At 44.2% G+C, this 20,399-nt stretch overlaps 1 protein-coding gene across 1 annotated transcript; it reads right to left on the reverse strand.

The window, feature by feature from the left end:
* Window positions 1-4,299: 4,299 nt before the first annotated feature.
* On the reverse strand, window positions 4,300-18,609 carry PGGT1B (protein geranylgeranyltransferase type I, beta subunit; the record flags this gene model as incomplete). The annotated part of the gene is made up of 6 exons (XM_010149833.1): window positions 4,300-4,484; window positions 8,119-8,227; window positions 8,501-8,685; window positions 10,192-10,237; window positions 16,227-16,359; window positions 18,458-18,609. Coding segments are annotated over 6 exons (810 nt in total), but the record flags the coding sequence as incomplete, so codon positions are not given.
* Between the last annotated feature and the right edge of the window lie 1,790 nt (window positions 18,610-20,399).

Consider the following 20,399-nt stretch of genomic DNA (forward strand, 5'->3'; position numbering starts at 1 on the left):
GTGAGAGCAGCTTCATGATATTTTGGTAGCCGGAGTTAAACTACAACACAGATGATGATTGTTCTGTTTAAGGAAAAAATATCTCAAGACAAAAAGTTCTTAAATACGATCTTACTTAGCAACAGTCTTCCAAAAGACTGTTGTTACCGTATCCGCCAGCAGCTGCGAACAAATGAAGTTGCTGCAAAAGCCCTAAGGACCGTGTTTATAACCTCAGTCCTCAGACCCTACTGGGAGGATGCATTTAACCCCCTTTGTTCAACAGGCCGGTTCAAAGTTACGTTTCTGGAAGCGGAGGTGGAACCACAGACATAGTTGGTGGTCCCTTCAGGTCAGATAGAGGCAGCCAGCTGGCACACACTGCCCACCCGAGCCAACATCAGCAAGCTCGGAGTGATGCGGAGGATTCCCATAAGGCATTAGGTTTATAAATACATTCTTGGTAAGCCGGTAGGATTAGGGAGCTGCTCTGTTGTACACCACCATTGCTGGAACATCAGAAGGTTGGGGCAGGGTGGTCGTTCTGCACAGTGCAAGCCCTGGTAGCCAATACCCTTTCATTCTTCCAGCACATGGTAACGCCATTTGATTTATTAATTTCAGATTTAGGTTCAACTTCAGCGATGTAAAGCTGTGGTTAACATGAAATGATTAAATCCCATGGTTTGCTTTTTCTAGCTACAGTTAAGCTTCCCAAGTCACATTTAAGTTTTACCTGCATTTGGACTTTTCTGTTTTAAGAGAGATTTTAGGTTATGGACTCCTTATGTGTAAAATTGTTGTTCACCAATTTATCATTTAACATTTTTCTAGTCAGAAGACACGATCACCACAAAAATGGCAATGCAATCCAGCACTGACTACACGATCAACATGTCTGCTGCACGGGAACATTCAGCGTTCACTGCTTGTTTGCCTGACATCAATCAGGGCATTAGGAGTGGCAAATCATGCGTGAAGAGTTGGTTATTAGCACAGATTTTTGTCAACTTAAAAAAGATTAAAGATTTCAAACCAATTAAAGTAATCAGGTTCTCTGTGTGGGGCGAAGGCCTACACGTTTTGCTGGCTTCAGAACAAACTTTGGGAGTTAATGGGAAACAAATACGTCACTTGCAACCTTTAGGATAACTCTGCTGTCAACATTCAGCCTGAAAAAAGGCCGTTATTTAGCTGGGAAAAAATGGAAGGTTGTGGAGTAACTGGGGTCAAGGAGATGTGGAAATGTAAAATCTGCACAAACAACCTGAGGGAGCTCAGAGACACAGAAAATAAAGTAAAAAACATTAGCTGCTTTCTGAAGCAGAACATTGTTAAATTACTCGCCACGAGAAATTAAAATTCCCAGTTTTCACTGTTACACACTTACTTCTGCTCCTCCACCCTGATGTCCCTCACAGATGAGAACCTGGCCACAGGTAGGGAAACTCAGGCGTCATAGTTTAGGATTTTAGAAGTATGGATTTCCCCCAAGGTAATCAACTACATCATTCCTCATGAAGCCAAGAAGTATCGATATTTAGGCCGTTTCCCGCTGTACTGGGTCTGCGTAGTGGGTTTTGTTAGTGGGGGTGGGGCTGCGGGGGTGGCTCCTGTGAGAAGCTGCTGGAAGCCTCCCCGGATCCAGGCTTGACCCACTGTGAGCCAGTCAGTGATGGTGGCACCACTGGGATAACATATTTGTGAGGAGAAGAAAAGGCTGCTAGGGAACCTGGAGTGTGGAGAGGAGTGGGATGTGGGAGAGACAACATGGCGGGGACCCAGGTCAGTGTGGCAAGGCGGGAGGAGGTGGCCGGGGCAGAGGTTCCCCCGCAGCCCGTGGTGAGAGGGCAGGCTGTGCCCTGCAGCCATGGAGGGTCCTGGTGGGGCAGAGACCCCCCTGCAGCCCTGGAGGGCCCCATGGCAGAGCAGAGGGAATGTGCTCAAAGAGCCCGTGACTCCGGAAGGACGGCACTCCATGGAAGGGACCCGTGTCAGAGCAGTTCATGAAGAACTGCAGCCTGTGGGAAGGACTCACGTTGGAGAAGTTGGTGGAGGACTGTCTCCCATGGGAGGGGCTCCACACTGGAGCAGGGCCAGAGTCTGAGGATCCTCCCATGAGGAGGAAGGAGTGGCAGAGACAGTGTGTGATGGACTAAACACAGCCCCCATTCCCTGTCCCCCTGCACCACTGGTGGGGAGGAAGTAGAGAAATTTAAAGTTAAGGTAGTTGCCTGGGGAGAAGGGAAGGGTGGGGGAAAGGGGGTTTAAGATTCGGTTAATTTCTCATTGCCCTGCTCTGATTTGGTTGGTAACTAATCAAATTGATTCTCCTCCTGCCAAGTCGAGTCTGTTTTGCCCACCACTACAACAGGCAAGCGATCCCAACCCGTCCTCTCCGCAGTCCATGAACCTTTTGTTACATTTACTCCCCTCCATCCCACCGGGGCGAGGAGGGAGCGAGCTACAACTACATCTCCTCTTCATAGTAACTTCACGCTCCAAAAAAACATCCCACAAGTTGCCGTGGGTCCACCGGTGGCCACCATCCACTGTCAGGGATGAGCAAGTACTGTGGTGTTTTGAATGATTTTGATCCCGTAAATGATTTTTACGCCAAGGTTTTGTTTGTTTTAATCGATTCTCAGCTAGGCAGACCCCCACGACTTGCGTCCTGGTCAGGGAAGCTACCTCAGCCTTTGCTGACCCACATCCCACTAAGCCCCTCCAGGAAAATGGACACCCACAGGACACCCAGTCTGGCAGATCCCCTCTTTCCTGGATCTCTACGGACTTGCAGCTGAATTTCAGGTGATGTCAGGATGTGGGGAATAAAAGCAATTCCCAAGCTCTGTATTCCTCACTCGGCTCGAGTCAGTACCTCCCTCTTGCTCCTGCCCCCAACACGTGCACTTCCCTTAGGTAGCCCAAATCCTTTCCACCATTTTGGTTCCACTCTTACTCCACATTCCCTTACCTGTTTTTCTCTTGCACCCACACTCCGTATTTCCCAGTCTGCTCTTACTCTGCCCCAGTCCTACCCAAATACCTCACTCCCCCTTCTCAGTATTAGCCCTACAGTCCTCATGCTTCCACCACTCCAGGCTTCCTACAGTTCTTCCGGCTACGCAACCACTCCGCCTACATGGAAAGCGTCTACTGGGACGTAGGTAGGTCACACATCTCACTTCCCTGCCCTACCCTGTGCTCCTTCCCCGCTTTTCCAAGCAGACCATGACCACTGGTGATGTTCCGAATGCTGCCAAGGTCATTAATCAGCTCAGAGAAACAGAACCCATTTCCGTACGCAGGAAGGCTGACACAGGATCGGTCACCAGGATGGTTCCGGGAGCCTGACGATGCCCGTTGGATCCCTCTGACAGGGATACAGCTCCTCTACCCTTTTCACTGGCACTGCAGTGCAAAATGAGAACCGCAGGTGTTCCTGAAGCTCCTTTTGCCGACTGAAACCATCTGTATCCCACCCCTTCGGGCGGCGGCACAAGGGGCACTTCACCCAGATCGAGAGATCTTCAGCTGCCCGGGTCGGAGGTCTGTCAGAAAAAGGAACGTGCCTGAACTAACGGCAAGTAGAAAGGCATCCGGGTGCCTACCGTGCGCCCGACATGCCGAACGGGACCTGCCGCACCCCCAACAGCTGCGGCGCTGCCGGCTTTGATTCCGAGCAGCGTTCCCAGCACCGGAAGCAAGGCGCTGCTCCTAAACAAGCTGAGAACGTTCATCCGTCCAGCAGTGAGCCACCGCCACCTGCTTGAAATCCCAAAGTCCAATCCCTTACATGCAACGGCTAAGAAACTCACACTAAAAGGGAAACACGTGTGGAAAATCATCAGCTTCAGTGCACGACCAGGGCTTGACTTCGGAAGCAGGTTCCAAAGCCACTCTTCCAACAGACTGTGTGCAGCATCTCTGGCTGACACACATCAACACGTCACGCTCCCACTGGATTTCACACCAAGGGAGGATTTCCGCTGAAAACCCTTTGTCTGGCGGACGATCCACCGTATCTGTGCGGCGGGGACTCCGAAGAACCGTGAAATCCATTCCGCAAGGCCACACAACTTTGGAAGTCCAGTATATTGAACAAAATAATTTTATTTGCATTTACTTTATTTATTTTTTTTTTTTTTAAACAAAGTTCATGGAATCGGAAAGTCGATGACAGAAGGTGACCTCTAACTGAGACTTCGCATGGGAGATCCGATGGCATGACTCCAGCACTTAAAAGAGCACATTGGTTATACATGGCTTTTAACCTTGGGCTACAATTATGCTACCGGAACTAAATTCAAGTCTAAATCAGTCACGTGGAGAGGTGTGTGTCGTCTCAACACTGCTTAGAGTCCTTGTTTTCCAGATCTGATGAAGGTGATGAAGGCGCTCTGAGGTTCTTGTGCTTATATTCAGGGCGGGATGAACTTGGCAAATACCAGATTCTCCGATCAGCGACAAACCGCAGATCCCGAAGTAGGCGTGTAAAGCATCTGAAAGGACGGAAAAGGACAAAAAAAACCCAAAAACGTTATTTCAAGCAGTCAGGCCAAGCGTTCCTAAATTCCAACACCCCGTAACAACTACAGGAAAACAAACAGGTGCTGGCTACGTTTTTAACTTGTGTTTTGACAGAATAAATGAATTTCTGCCCAAAGCCACCCGCGTGAACTGACAGCCTGCGACCTCTAAAACCAGAGTCTGATTTGTTCTGCCACAGCTCCTCCCCGCTGCTTCACTTCTGCTGGCGGCTCAGGCCAAACAGCACACGAACCTGAGCATCTGGAAATAACTTCTGTTCACAAAGCAAGTTGTTTTTTTTTTCCTCCTACCCAAACATGAAAGAATTGGTTTTTGCTAACTGCTTGATGAACACTTGGTTACTGAAGCACCAAAACTAGTGCCAACAGCGCGACTTACAAGTACGAAAGAAGTCATTACTTCGCCTGGTTTTCCCCCTCCCTGAGAGAACACCCGAAGGACAGGAACTCGTGACGCGGCCTGATGGGCCGTAACAGACTGTCTCCACAAAGAGATGCTCCCCTTCCCCTGTTCCACACTGCTCCTGCCGCCTACCTCCCACCAGCACTCCACAGCTTGCCGAACACCCCCCGTGACATACAGCAGGTGAACGAAAGCGGAATAAAACTAACCCAAGCGGGAGAGAATGGACAGTTTTCTGACAGTTTAGTGAATTAAAGGTGGTCTGGACAGACACCACAGCTAGTGCAGAAAGGAGAAAGGACGTGCAGCTGTACGTGGGGAAGCTGGGAGGGAGAGAAGTGAGCCTGCCCCCTCCAGGCAGCAGAATATCTGACCATGATGAAATCACAAGCTCAAGATGGAAAGAGGATGTGAACATAATCAGCCCCTCACAAATTCTCAAACCTTCTGGAGGTATCAGTAAATTTCCATCCCGCTAAAATGATGCTAGAAGGAGGTTCTGAACAGGAAGACTCCGAGAGAAGGCTTCTGCTCCGCAGCACCAACACGCAGACAGAAGCACGCTCAGCAGGCACAGCCCCTACGGCACGTACCTCAGGCAAGGAGACCTCATCTCCACAGACACAGGGAATTAACCCCGTGGACAGCTGCAGGGATACGCGCTAACCACCACACACAGACCTCATGGCCCGTGTACGTCAGTTTGCTGGCTTTAACCACAGAGTCGGCAGTTGTGCAAATACACCCTGCCTTAACACTCAGTTACAAACGCTAACTCCAAACGTCCTCTCCTTCCCCTTTCTTCTCCCAGCTTTCACTGCTGAGTGCACTGCCGTGTAGCAGGGGGTCAGTGGGCTTCGGCTGTCCCGGCTGTGCCTCACCCCAGCTTCCTGTGTCCCCCTGCCTGCCTGCTACCCGGGCAGCGTGAGGAACAGCAAGGGCCTCGCCGCGGCGCCAGCACCGCTCCACCGCGGCTGGACCATCAGCCCGTTACCAACACCGTTTCGGTCACGAATCCGAAGCACAGCACCATACGGGCTACTGGGAAGAAAATTAACTCCATTAAACCCCACTGACGTGGATTAATGTTTGTAACAAGTAGCATTCACAGAAGGGAGCAGATCTACCTGCCTAACGTGAACGACTTGGGTGGGAGGAGGGGAAAATACATACCAGTCACTTGTACACAAGGAACAGAACAAATACAGTCGACATTCAGTTCTGTTTTGAAGTGTGAATCTCCCTACTAAGCCTGCAGTGTCTGTGCCTGCCTCACAACGCAGGAATACTACTGTTACCACATGACATTCAGAAGATTTTCCAGATAAAAGGTATTTGATAACCTGTAGATCGCTTTAAACAAAGGAAGAGTCACGACCTGACGATTCCCTTCGTTGTGCTCACGCTGTCAGAGGATGACTAGCAGGTAGGAGACTTCTGACTTCCTGGCTTTATTTTCAAAGGTGAGAAAAGTTTTCTAAGCTCACTGCTCAAGAAGCACACTGGTCCAAACACTATTTTAAAGCAAGAAAAAGTGTCAAATAATGCTACTGGCCTCGAGAACCAACCATGTATTGATGTCTGTAAGCATGGGAACATCAGGGCTAGCAAACGGCATTTCCCTGAATCATCAGTGGTGAAAAGTTACTCGCAGCTTTGGAAGTCCATGTAATTCGTGGATTATCATAAGCAGTTAACTGTTTTCTGCAATTTTCTTCTACTCCACTTCCTAAATGCATTATTGCACGTGAAAGACAGGTTGACTACCCAAATTTAAACAGAGCTTTTACGAAGTAGAAGCTACGGGAGTTCAAATGCAGAATCTATCTTAGAAAGCACCTTTGAAAAGAAATGACATATTCTTACTTTGCCAATTTTCCCTGGAATATTGTGTCACGTCTGAGTTTTGCAACAAAACCAAGTCATGACTGCACCTAAGTCATTTGCAAGATCAAGGAACAGTTTGAGTTGGAAGGGACCTCAAAGACCATCTAGTTCCAACCCCCTGCCATGGGCAGGGACACCTTCCACTAGACCAGGTTGCTCCAAGCCTCGTCCAGCCTGGCCTTGGGATGACCCATACCACTCCTGTCACCGTCACATCCTGCGTTTACACCCAAGTTGAGAGGACTGTGTGTAACAGTAGGCTTTTGGGAACGAGCTGCACAGATGCTTCACGTTAGCGAAGTGTCGAATCTTGACTGTGCAGACATGCAGCGAGACCAGAAGACAGTCTGCCTTTCAGACACCAGACTGAGCGTGTAGGAAGCTCCGCCGTGTACATACAACGATGCAATCGGTTCCACAGAGACAACCTTTGCAATGCTGCATTCACAGGAATTCGCCACGTTAGAACCACATTAACTTTATACTCTTCCCTTCAAAACATGAACAGGGACTTAGGTCACCACCTGCCTGCGGATGGAGTGCTGCAGTGAGCCCACCCATCACAACAACACAACAGAGACAGCAAAAGCTGGCTTTTGAGGGAACAGCAGCGTTCAGGATGGAACACCACACAAATCAAAGGAGAATAGCTTTATTATTAGCCTTGCCTTCCTCAAATGTTCTCTCAAAAGCTGCAGCTAAGCGAAAAGACAGGTTAAGGAACTCTGCACATTACTGGAGTTTTAAACAGATTTTTTTAATTCCTACACTCACGAGGTAAATGGTCCATCAAAATAAACAGAAATATTTCCTCCAAGTGATACTGACTGATGTGTGTAACGTAGGGTAAATTCAGCAAAGTCCTCAGGAATCCTAAGCTGGTTTTCAGGGGAGCAGGGGGAGCACATAACATCACAAGCACTTTGATGTCAGTGTGGGAGCACCTTAAAAAATTCTCAACTGTTGTTCACAATGAAATGATGAAAGGATGAAACATCAGGGCACAGATTCTCAGCAGACGCATCCTTTACTGTGATTAAATTTTTACCTGATTTGCCAGTCTGCAGACTGTTTACATTCCCTGTACAAAATGCCACTGGGCAGCACTATTGCAGCAAGGTTTGTCCTCACAAGTTTGCAGCAACTTTGTTGCATGCTAGAAGCTTTTGAATTTATTTCAAACGGTTTTGAAGAAGACTGAGGATAAAACTTCCTTTACACCTCTCAGATGTCTGACTGCTGGAATGTATTTCAGCTTAAGACACACACAACCCGTAATTGTGAAAGTAAATTTACCTGGATGGCTGTCTGGCCACTTGGCAAATCCACCAACAAGGCGATCTTGGGTTGACAGTATGTAATTTCGGTTTTTCTCAAAGTTTGTGTATTGGAATATGTTCAAGAGCTGAAAAGAAATTCGACCATTACCGTAATATCCTAAATGTCAGCAGATTTTCAATACTAAGATACAATGCCTATTTATGAGCGAAGCAGAGACGGCGCTCATTTGGTAAACCTCCACATCCTGCATTTTTGCAAGATGAAAGACCTTTATAGTGATCTGTGCACGTTCATGTACTTGTGCTAAACATGTAACTCTTCCAAGCAAAGACAAGATAGGATGCTTAAAGAAATCAAAACAAGTCAGTAACTATCCTGTAGCTGTTCTGTACACTACCTTCAATGTTGCTCCCACCCAAAATGAATAGCAAGTGTCTACAGGTTTGTTGGGTCGTCCATGGTAGCCATTCTGTTGCCTCATTATACACCACCTTCTTATTCGGTTCAGTTCTACTTCTGAAAAAGCCTCTTCCAGTTTACCCATTAAAGACAGCGATGCAATACCACAAAACGTAGAGCCACCTGTGAAGAGAGAGTTGGGCTTCCTTCAGTGTTCAGATACGCAGGTTTTCACTGGAGCCTGTATGATCTCGGTCAGAACTTTAACTAGGGTAGTAACAATTAGATCAATGGATTTTTAAAGCATGGAAGTGTTGATTTTAAGTCTAAAATTCAGATAAATAGAAACACTTTAGTTCAGCATATGTGTCAAAGGGGAAAAAAAAACCCTCAACCCAACTCTTGCACAAATAAACCTAAATTAATTTTCTTAAATCTGGATTACCTCCCAGTGCTGCACAACCTACATTACACAGCAGCCCAGAAATATGCAAACTGCAATGCAACAGAAAGCATTTCTTCATACGTAACTTCAAAAAGAGAGCTACTGGCATGCCAGCCATCAGACTGACGCAGAGATGCCAAAGGCAGTCTCGGACACAAGCCCTCGGGGGATATAAACAGAAGTGTCTGATGAGCAGAAAGCCAACACAAATATAAGGGGGGTGGAAAGGCATGGTTAATACTATGAAAAGACTGCCAGACTCTCATGGTTGTAAGAAACACACATTACGCTTTAAGGAAATCTTTGTTGTCAAGGAAAATGCAGGACCAGAACTCATTCTGTGACGATTACCTGGTAAGATAAAATTACAGCCTGTGAAAGGCTGCAAGCAAGCTGCTGATACAAGACCTGGGGCCCAAAGTTCCTTACACCATCCTGGTGCTAGGAGCCCCCAGAAACTCTGGGGTTATTCTCATGCTGACGCTGAAACGCTGCAGAAGCATGCTGAAGTAATGCTACCTGTTATTACTATCCTTTTACAGTAACTAATTATTTTAAATACAGAGGGTTATTAAGTTTTCCAACTTTATCTATCCTGCAGGAAGAAAACAGAAGGAATCCTATGAAAACTCAATGCGGATAAAGCTAGCTTGATAGATTTAGTATCAAGTCACGTAGTTTCTCTGTCACAGGCAGACCACTACTGCATGGCACAGGAACATTTTGCTTAAAAATACCAGTCTCCTCGGAATTCCTATCTTCGCAACTACCAACTGTTCACAAAAATTAACTGCTGCTTCAAGCTTTGAGTCGCCGGTGGATGCTGTAATCTGTCAGAGGAAATGCTTCTAGGTTTTACTAACAGCTGCTGAAACTGGAGATTATCAGGTGCGTTGCACAAAACCTCTTGTCGATAAATCCTCGGAGTAGCAATGGTACACGTGGAAAAAGTTTGCTCTGTCAGCAAGAGATGAGAACTACAGCCAACAGCTTTCACCAACTCACTGATGAGGTGAGATTAATGGAGTTGATATATCAATAGCCCGTCTGGTCTGATATTAAGCTGGAACTAAGGGGAAGAAGACAGATGATATTCTGAGGCATGTTTTGGATTTGCCCCTCCTTATTCCACTGCCTTAGTATCAGAAAAGAAGGAAAGGCATGACGTATCCTTCACCTCTTACAGCATCTCCAATCCCAGTCTTACACCTTAAAATAGGTCTAGAACATTCCAACATTCTTACCATGAGATTCCAGTCCAGCTCCTTGTGCCAGGCCGTTATCGTAAGACTGAAAAAAAACAACCCACAAACCGGTTACGTAAGAATCGCCGCCACAGATACTGCAATTATTGCAATATTACATCGCCGCCACAGATATTGCAATTTCCCTATTAGCAAAATTATGATCAGACCATAATGACCATTTCACCTGATTAAATTCTGAACCTACGCCTCAAAACACTCTGGGTGTAAAACAGTTAAGAAATCAGCCTTTTCTTCAATGCAGGCAGCTTTTACGACTTTCATGGAGCTCGTTTTAGTTGTCACATATATCAAGACGGAAAACAGGTAAACATGTCTTTGCCAAGAAGGGAAAGCACGTGACGCAGATAAGCATTAAAGAAAAAAAGAAGCCCCTTATTTTTTGTCTTTATGAGAAGAGAAAATGGGTATCTGATTCCCAACAAAATTAAATGGGTAAATTAAATCTTCCTCTAACACAAAAGCTGGTTAACATACAAAAAGGCAAAAGGCAAGGTACTACTGTGTGCACAGTACTCAAGTACAAGAAATGCTTTAGTAAGGGGCAAGAACATCAGGCTTTAAAAAACCTGAAGATGGGGGTAGGGAGGAAACCAGAAACGAAAACATAATAAAGCACACTACTGCACTAAACTTAACCTGCCCTATAAAACATTACTGTTTAAAAATACCTTAACAGCGCTGAACAATCATTCTGTTAAGTGAAAAGAAGAAAGAGGAACTGGAGAATGATGAACAAGCACCAAGAGGATTATAGCACAGGTCTGCTACGAGCAATCTGGGAGCAGATGATATTGTTTATGTAGGATTAACAACCTGTCTTCGCCAGAAGTTCATTAAATCATTTTGCGTAAGAAAACAAGATATCACGGTAAGTTACTCATAAAATGGATTATGGTAATTTTACAAGAGTTCATAGAATACTTAATCAATTATCACTTGACAAACACCTAACTGTTAAGTAGGAAGAAAAAACAAGTTTAACTTTTGAAGTTAAATTACACAGGTCCTGCATCTTCTGTAATAAACTGCTCGATTAATGACTGGCTCAACACCTGATAGGAGACTTGGAAAGCAATTTTAACTTTCCTCTCTCCAGCTGCTGCCTATGAATTTCTCATTTAACAGCAGCCAGTAGGTACAGGTTGCCTTGACAGACCACTAATGACTCCCACAGCCCTAACCAAAGAATGGCTACAAGAGCATGTCTTTAGGAATGACCTAAGGATTTATTTTGTACATCTGTTTTTAAAGCTGACATTGAGAAGAGGAAAAAAAACCCAAAAGTGGTCATACAAGCTACATTAAAACTGAAGAATACAGTTTTTGAGTTGCTGCTGCAAGCTGAAGCAACCAAAAAGACCCAACACCTGATACGTAACACTTGAAGCTGCAGCTTGACCTTCTCAAGTCTGAACCAGTTTTAAGTAATCCCTATGATCATCTGAAAATGAAAACACAGGGAGTGAACTCTTCCCACTGCCTTTTGCGAACACAATGCCAATGTGCTACCGCACTCCTCAGACCCATTAATTGCCAAGGGAAGACAAGCTGATTAGCAAAGCTATGCTGGCAGAGCTAATTAACTCTCCAAACAGGAATTGTAAGAGGAGGTGGTTAGCTTTATGTATGACAAAGTAATCAGCTCTGGGGAAAAGCTGTTAAGTGTGCATCCCAGACAGTGTACTGCACTGGGCTGTACAATTAGCTTGAAATTTTAATAGACAATAGCTGACCTTTGGCTGACTGGTGCCTATTTATTTACAGACAGCAGCTGCTCTCTGGGGATTCATGTGCATTAAGGAACAGGGGAAACATTTTTGTTTCTTTGTCCTTTTGAAAAGACCCAGGAAATTATATGCAAAAGAGGCTCTAGGTTACTGCAACATGAAAACTGCATAATTAAATACTGCCATCAGGAAATGCGTAAATCCAGTTGGGTACAATCTTGGCTTCACAGTCTAAGTTTCCCAACCAGCTTCATTATATCAACAGACTCCTACACCTGCATTTCAAGAGGACTCTACTAGAAGAAGTAGATGCTCTACTTCAAGCTTCTTGCAGTACCTCTGCTTCAAAACCAAATTTGTGGCAAACCAAGCAATCTTGCAAAAGGCAGTATTTTAGGGTGTGTGGAAGTCTTTAAAAACTGCAGCACCTTAGTGTCTCTTGTTGTTCGAGTAGTGATGCATTTGACTTTCGAACGTGAATGCCAAACACCATCCTGTGCTGATAAAAATGGTGCGATTGGAACCAGACTATTTTACTGACAGTAAAACCAATACAGAACTATTGTGGCGATCAGTGTTGTATGAACACTTTTTAGTCAGGTGATAACAAGAGGGCTATCCATTCTGTCTGAAGATTCAGTTCTTTTTAACAGTTTGCTAAAAAAAGCAACACCATTGTTTCATGCTACGATCACCTGCCGTTCCTGACATGCCTAACTACACAAACTCCAACTCCCCCCACCCCTTCAGCTGTATTATGTGTCACAATTCTTATACTGTATCACTAAGTGAATAAATTCCAAAGAATAAGCTAAAAAACCCGCAAGCTTATTACAGAGATTACTGTGTTCAGCCAGTCATGTTACTCTCTATCCGGATTAGCTGCACTTCACATGTATGCCAATCTGAGTAACTGAAAAAACCAGCTTGTGAACCACCCTTGCTTCATCTGTGTGCAAACGAGGAACAGTTTACTACTGAGCAATACGGTTTCTTCTGTGTCATCATTAATGGAAGTACCAGAACAAGGTAACATTGGAACAAAACAGGAACAAGCATTTGCAAGAAAGTTTATAGCAATATTCACTGTGTGGTTAGTTACACAAGTAGTAACAAATGAAATAATCTCTAATAGTTTATTTCGAATTGTAATATGTGTAGGTTATTTTTAGCACCATCTACAAAATCTCAACGGGAGAATTCAAGAATCAAGCTAACATTCCTGAATACCGCGTTTCACATTCATTGCATACATTTAAGGAACACATCTGATCACCTGAGATAGGTAATAAAATGGGAATACATCTCAAGGAGGGTCATGGAAAGAGATGAGTGAGAGGAAGGACAACCACCTCTGTGAAATTATCATCACAACGGGCTACTCCCCTACAGTCTGAGATGTATTACCTCAAGTCCTTCCAAGAGGTCCTGATCCGTTCAGGCTTTGATTTTTTTTTTATTTTTTTTTTTAATAAAGCGGTATGAATTTTCCCAGTCGGGACATAACAACTGGAATTTGCAGGTACAAGGATTCATGCCAAGGCTCTAGAAGCAAACTACAGATTTGGTTCAAGATCACTGTAGACAGTAAATCTCCCCTGTCATCTGAAAGCTCCAAACTTTCAAACAATCTGCACTTGCCTGATCAACGGCCTCACATGATGTTCCCTAGTTCTTGCCTTGGGAAGAAATAATTGCTCCCTGCTCACTTCCAGTGCTGCTTACTACTCTACATACCTCTGTCACACTCCATCATCCCATTTCCAGAATGAAGATTCCTGGTATATTAAATGCTGCTTTTACACAATTTGGTTCAGACCCCTGACAATTCTGCTCAATTTTCTTTGCACCCTTCCTAGTTTCAGCACATCCTTCGGGGCCAAAACTGCACACTACAGAACGTACAGAACATTAACTGACAGTTGACGTGATGTATAGAACACCACAATGAGAATTTTGCTCTTTGGTTTTCTTATCTATTCTAATATTTGATTCTCCTGTTGTATCTCTGCTAAGCTAACTGATTAAAGGCTAATCTCAGTAAACACCAAGGTCCAGCAAGGATCAGAAGAGGAAGAACCATCCTGACCTAATCAGTGAAAAGCAAGTACCCTGAGTCGGCAGCTCCCTCAGACTGTGAAAGGAGAAAGGATAAACCACTGTCCCAGGCTGAAACCCACCGAGAGGCTTCAGCAGGGACATTCTCACCCTGGAAACTCACGTTAACCAAAGTGGGCTGCTGAATACTGCAGTACAGGGGCTCTCGTGGGATGCAGAGGAAGAAAATTCTGGGGTTGTATAAAACTTGGTATGGGGTGTCCTCTGGGGAATGCAGGGTGTGGACAACTTACGGGATGGCTAGGGTATGGACCAATGGTGCGAAAGGGAAAGATCAAAGCAAACGGGGGAAGAACAAGCCAGGAAAAAGAGGGAAAAATGGGATAAAAAGTGCTAGTAGAGTGTGAACAGACAGCTTGTCCATATGCTTGTATGACTGAGCCCTGTCCTCAATCACGTCAGTAGGTCCAAGACTTATTAAATCCTATTTTTAACTGTCTTCTGTGGATGTGCACTAGCTGTTCTCAGCCTGTGTATGTCAACGCTAGCAAACTTTAGGCCCAAATAGGTGGTGGGTGAGACAGGTGGTCTGAGTACCAGCAACTGGAGTGGGACCATGAATTGCAGGTGCTCACAGGCTGACCTGCCAGAAGTGGGAGAGACATGGGCTCTCGGGGACAGCTGTCAGATGGACCAACAGCACCAAGCACAGCACCAGGGCCTTCTCCTTTCTTCCACTTCACCACTCACCCAGCAAGCAGTCTGGGGAAGAAGCTGGGAGGGGACACAGCCAGGACAGCGGAACCCAATTGGCCAGAGTGATGTTAAATCTGTTGTAATCTCATGCTCAGCAATAAGCTACCCACTGCTACTGGGGTAGCAGAAGAAGGGGTGGGCAGGAAGGAGGTGTCTTCCAGGGTGGCTGATGCTGGGACACTGGCTAGGTATTGGTCTGTCTGTGGGAGGCGGTGAGTGACAGGTTGTCTCTGCATCACTTGTTTTTTTAAACTCTTTTCTTCACTTAGCTATCTGTCTTTCCCTCCATCAATGAGTTTTCTTGCTTTTGCTCCTCCTGTTCACTCCCCTGTCCTGCTGAGGGCTCTTGGAGGGAGTAAGCGGAGTAGAAACATATTAGAAGGCATTAAAAGCACTGTAGGGGTGAGAGTATAAGGTTTTGTTCACGCTCTCCAGTATGCAGGCTAATGTCATGAATGCACAATATATCAATTACATTGAGTGTTTTTTTAAAGAACATAGGAAGAAAATTATGTTCCTAACCAGGCTATGGTAGCATGCCAGAAAGCTTCTTCTGATGTACAGCAAGAAATGCTTATGCATCTACCTACCTCCTTAAAGCATAAACAAAAAATAAAACCCAACTGGGTCTGAAGCAGGAGATCAAGTCTTTTTTTTAACTTGTTTCTCACTTAAATTTTACAATCTCACTGCTGGCAGCAACTACTAAAACATATTGGTTTACAACAGAAATTGTATGTCATCGTAGACTTGGCTCTTCTTGTGGACCAGAAAAGAGTTTACTATGTATGTTCCCTTACATTTGAGAAACTGTAGTTTTCAAGCTCGGTTTCTTTGAAAAAAACCCTATTTTTATCTTGGAAAATGAAAATCCATTGAACTTATGAAAACATCATGAGAAAAACCTGAAAACTCCTTTGTTGCAACCAAATATGAAGACAGCTTACAGAGACACAGAAAAAATGGGCGTACACTAATGTACACTTCAATGCAAATATCTAATAAATAATGGAGTGCATCACTGGAAACACTTACTATGCCTGGACTGATGTCAATAATTAGTTTTTCTTTTGATTCTGTACATCATTTTAAAAGCAGGACCATGGGTCATTGCAATGTGAGAATTTTATTGATGCGGTGATTTATGCACTTTTTTAAGTTATAGGAAGGTTAAGCCCCAGTTTTCAAAAACTTGCTTTCCATTTGAAATTTAAAGAAAAAAGATCAGATTTAATTTGCAATGAACAAACACACTAAATAAAATTATCTTGCCACTACACTCATTACAATGAAAATACAAACGCAAAAAACCAATGTGCTTTGTAATTTTCACCTTGCTAAAGCTGGAACAGAAAATGAAGAAATTACCATAGTATTTCCATTTGGACTGAGAGATTTTTAGTCACAGTTAAGGAATTAAGCTAGTAACGTTAAAAATGTAGTAAGAAGTAAACCTTTGAGAATACTCACCATACTACTTCTAATGTAGTCTATTGCTTTTTTCATATCCATGCCTGACCAGTTATTGAGCATGTAGGAGATGCAGGAAGCACAGTACACAAACCTCATATCATTCTCACTGCCTTCCAGCACTGCACAGAAACTGAAAGAAATGCTTCTGTCATTACACACTGTATAGCCTGTTATATCAGAAAATACGAAAAGCAGTTCAAGGAATTGCGTCATTTCTACTTCAAAAATTAGTTACTTCTATTTATAGTGTTCACATACACATAACCCAAAGCTATGCAAGATTTTCTTCATAGAAGATGTGATTCTGACTAAGCCAAGCAAGATGAGTAGAACTATTAACATTTAGGGGCCCGGGTGACTTTATTTCCAGCAATGTATTGACATTGTTCTTTATTTATTCAAAGACGTTAATGCTTACAGTCCTCCACCCATCACAGTATACACTCATGTATGAGTTAACATTTTCACACTTACTGTTACGGCCAGAATTCTTTGCCTTCCTAGAAATCTTAAGAGCTCACAAGACTTTACTTCCTGACTGCAACTTCAGGATCAGTTTCCCATGCATGTACACATGTAATTGTTATTACTACCATTCCTAATAAAAGTGGTGAAAATGACCTTATATGCAGTTTTTTATTTCTCCCGGCTACAGTCTTTCCAAACTCCACAAACATTTTGAAGTGACTGTATCTGGGTTATCCAGGGACAAACCTGTGCCCTCTCAGAGACCCTTAAAATGAAGATGGATGCTGTGATTTGCTGCCTGACAAGCCTCCATTTGGGTTCAAAGAGCTAGCTAGTGCATTTTGATCACTTAACCATTTGCAAGAAGCCAGCACAACAGCACATTATGATGAGTCCCTCTGACAAATCTCTTCTCCCAAAATAAAAAAAGGCTACTTCTGACTTTAAAGACAGTCTTCTAAGCATGACTATCACACTCCCTCTTTGACACTGCAATTCAGGCATGTACTGCACCCTCTTCTGACATAGAAAAGCCTCCTGCATTTACTGGGAGATACTTTCATCTCTCCTAACCCCCCATGGTGCAAGGCCCCGTTTCCTGCAGCTCAGACAGAGGTGAACTCCATTACCCTTCTGGATATGGCACAAGACATGCTGGGAAACCACGACACTTCTTAACGTGTGCATGTAACACATATAATAGGAACGCCTGGAGCAATGGAATCGGCACCTCCAAAAGTCTGATGAAACCGCAGCGGATGAACAAACACATGTGCATGTATCTGTGTACACACATCAGGACTTGGCCCGTTAAAGTCAGTCTGTTATAAATAACAGAAAATTGTACGTCATATAACTCACAGTCAACATTCTGGAGTTGTGTGTTTCCTTTCTAAAAACACATGCAACACTGCATTTTTATAGCTGTGTTATGGAAAAAAAAAGTTTTAATGATAGAAGATATTTAGGTGATATGCTGCCATTTGACCAAAACAAAACCTTTAACTCAAAAAGAGTGGCAGCCATTTCACTGTGAAGCGAAAGATAATGCCTTCAGAAACAACATTTCTGTAATTCTGCATTTCTTGAAGTACTCTTTCAAAAATGACATTCAGTAAAATTTCACAACACAGGCGCATCGTTTGCACTAGCAGTTGTTTTCATTAGCTACCAGCTTCAGCCTGCCTAAAAAAAACCACACACAGTGATGTCCCCCCCGAAGCAGATCCAAGGGTATATACCATCTACTGAAAAATGAATGCAAAAAGGACAGATCTCACAATGAAATTCAGTTCTATTATATTCCTCTCACAAGTAATATATAGAGTAAGTCATCCCATATACTGACATCTTGAATCTCTCAAAACTCAATAAAGCCCACCCTCCCACAAAGCAGAGCAAACACCATCACAGTAGTGTGCCAGGGCCCTGCAAAAACAGAGAATACAAACACAGAAAACCCTTACTTACCTGGAGGACAGGGTAGAAAAACTACTATCCTCAAGGCATAAACCAATCCATTACCTTTCCAGCAGTAAGTATTGCCAGCTGTAAGTAAATACCATCATTCTCCAATATGAAAGCAAATCTCTACAACATGCTGTTTGGTCCTGTAAGCTGGTATGTGTTCTGTTACCCAACAAAGTATTTGCTTACAGAAAGAAAAGATTATATATCTATTTCCATGTTTCTTACATTTCATCCCACATCTGGGTTTTCTATTAACCTTTCAGAGTTGTAGAATATGAAGTATCTTTTACCTTCCATCCTCCAGCTGGAGAGCTCTCAGTCCTGCCAGTATGGCCTCTTTATTTACTCTACTTAAATCATCTCCAAGAATAAGCAGACATGACAAACCTGTGTAAGTCATTGCTATGTGCCCACTATCATAGGGATGATATATACCCGGACCCTAGAAAAAAAGAGGAGAAAAAAAAATACTGAAACTTCATAAGACTTTTTATTACAGTCAAGCATTCATTAAACAAACAAACAAAACCCCTAAAAAGGTAAATAAAGTTCTTTTCCCTTCACTCATTATGGTTAAACTGAAGGCATCCTACTCAGCTTTTCTGATCAAACTAAGCTACCGCACAGCTCTGCTACCCCTGTAAGCAGTTGGTCAGTAGGAAGCTGTGGAAAAAAGCTTTGCCAAGAGTGATGTTTATGCAAGAGTTAAGCAAAAAGATGGGCTGTGCTCAGCTGTACTTAAGTTTATCCTGACACACCACTGGGCACGAGGTTCCTGGCAGCTGGGTGAGTGAGCACTGTCAAACAGCCAAACCTCTGGAGGTCCCTTCAACCAAGGTTTTACAATCTAAGGATCTACAAGCAGAAAGCAGCGTGAGGGATTACTAGTAATCCCTCTGTCAATTGAAGCAATACCAAATTACCCTCTCACCTACTTTCATCTCTATTCCAAAACAATAATCAGAGCTTAAGCAAAGTATTTGCATACCAAACGATGTCAACGAGAAGCTAAAATGAGACTTAAATGCTGACTAGTCACACGATGCAAATCACAATAATGGGTGGGGATTTGTTACAGCTGTGCTAAAATTATTATTTTTCCTTCTATTTCATAAGCACATGCTGGACTGTACCACTCCACAAGAACAGAAATCACATGTAACAGGATGACTTTGGATACTGGGGTGGTTCAATTTGGACCAACCGGAACACAACTATTTTAAACAGGACAAAAGCTATTTCAATACTGAGTAATAGAGATGAACAAGTTTTTAAATCACACTTTACTCGTATTATTGCCTAATCAGTTGCCATTTTGATTTTGCAATTCATCCTCAACACACATGCAAAAAACAGTAAAAAACCCAAATTTAACATTATGTGTAATTGGTATTTTTCAGGCAACTCACACTCATTTCCAATGCCAAAAAAGCTTTGCTTCTAGTAAGAAACTGAGAGAAAAATACTTATTACCCACTAGACAACAAGGGACTGTTCTCACTCTAGGGAACCAAACACAGTTGGGAAAGGGAGGGAGAAACAAGGTGAAAGTGGCTGCAGCAGCACTGGAAAAGCTCTCACTACGCAACAGGGAAGGGGAACAAGGGAGTGAGTGCTGAGAGCTACACCTCCTCTCCCTGATTTTCAGCCCTGGACTCTGCTGTTCTCAGCAGGGGCACAAACCTCAACAGCTTCCCGCTCCTACCCCTGAGCTGGCAGTGCCCCCATCCCCGTCTCCTGCCCGGCACATTCCCCAGGCGCACAAACACAATTGCAGAGTGGTGGGCTCTGGCAGGGTCCTCGATGTCATCTGGACCAACCCCGCACCCCGAGAGTTGGATGCCTGGGACCGTGTCCAGAAGGCTGTTAACATCTCCAAGGATGGGCACTCCACCCCCTCTTTGGGCAACCTGTGCCAGTGCTCTGTCACCCTCACAGGGAAAAAGTGCTTCCTGATGTTCCAAGGGAACCTCCTGTGTTTGTCTGTGCCCCTCACCTCCTGTCCTGTCACCGAGCACCACGGCAAAAAGCCTGGCTACATCCTCTTTGCATCCTCCCATCAGGTACTCATACACACAGATGAGATCCCCGGTGCTCTTCTGCTGGCTGGGGTCCCAGCTCCCTCAGCCCTTCCTTGCAGGAGAGCTGCTCCAGTCCCAGACAGACCTCCCCATGGGGCACCCCACAGATGGAGGACAACTGGGCGGTCACACAGCTTAGAAAAAGCTACTG

This window comes from Eurypyga helias, unplaced genomic scaffold (assembly GCF_000690775.1).
Source record: "Eurypyga helias isolate BGI_N326 unplaced genomic scaffold, ASM69077v1 scaffold23674, whole genome shotgun sequence".
In the NCBI taxonomy this organism is placed as follows: Eukaryota; Metazoa; Chordata; class Aves; order Eurypygiformes; family Eurypygidae; genus Eurypyga; species Eurypyga helias.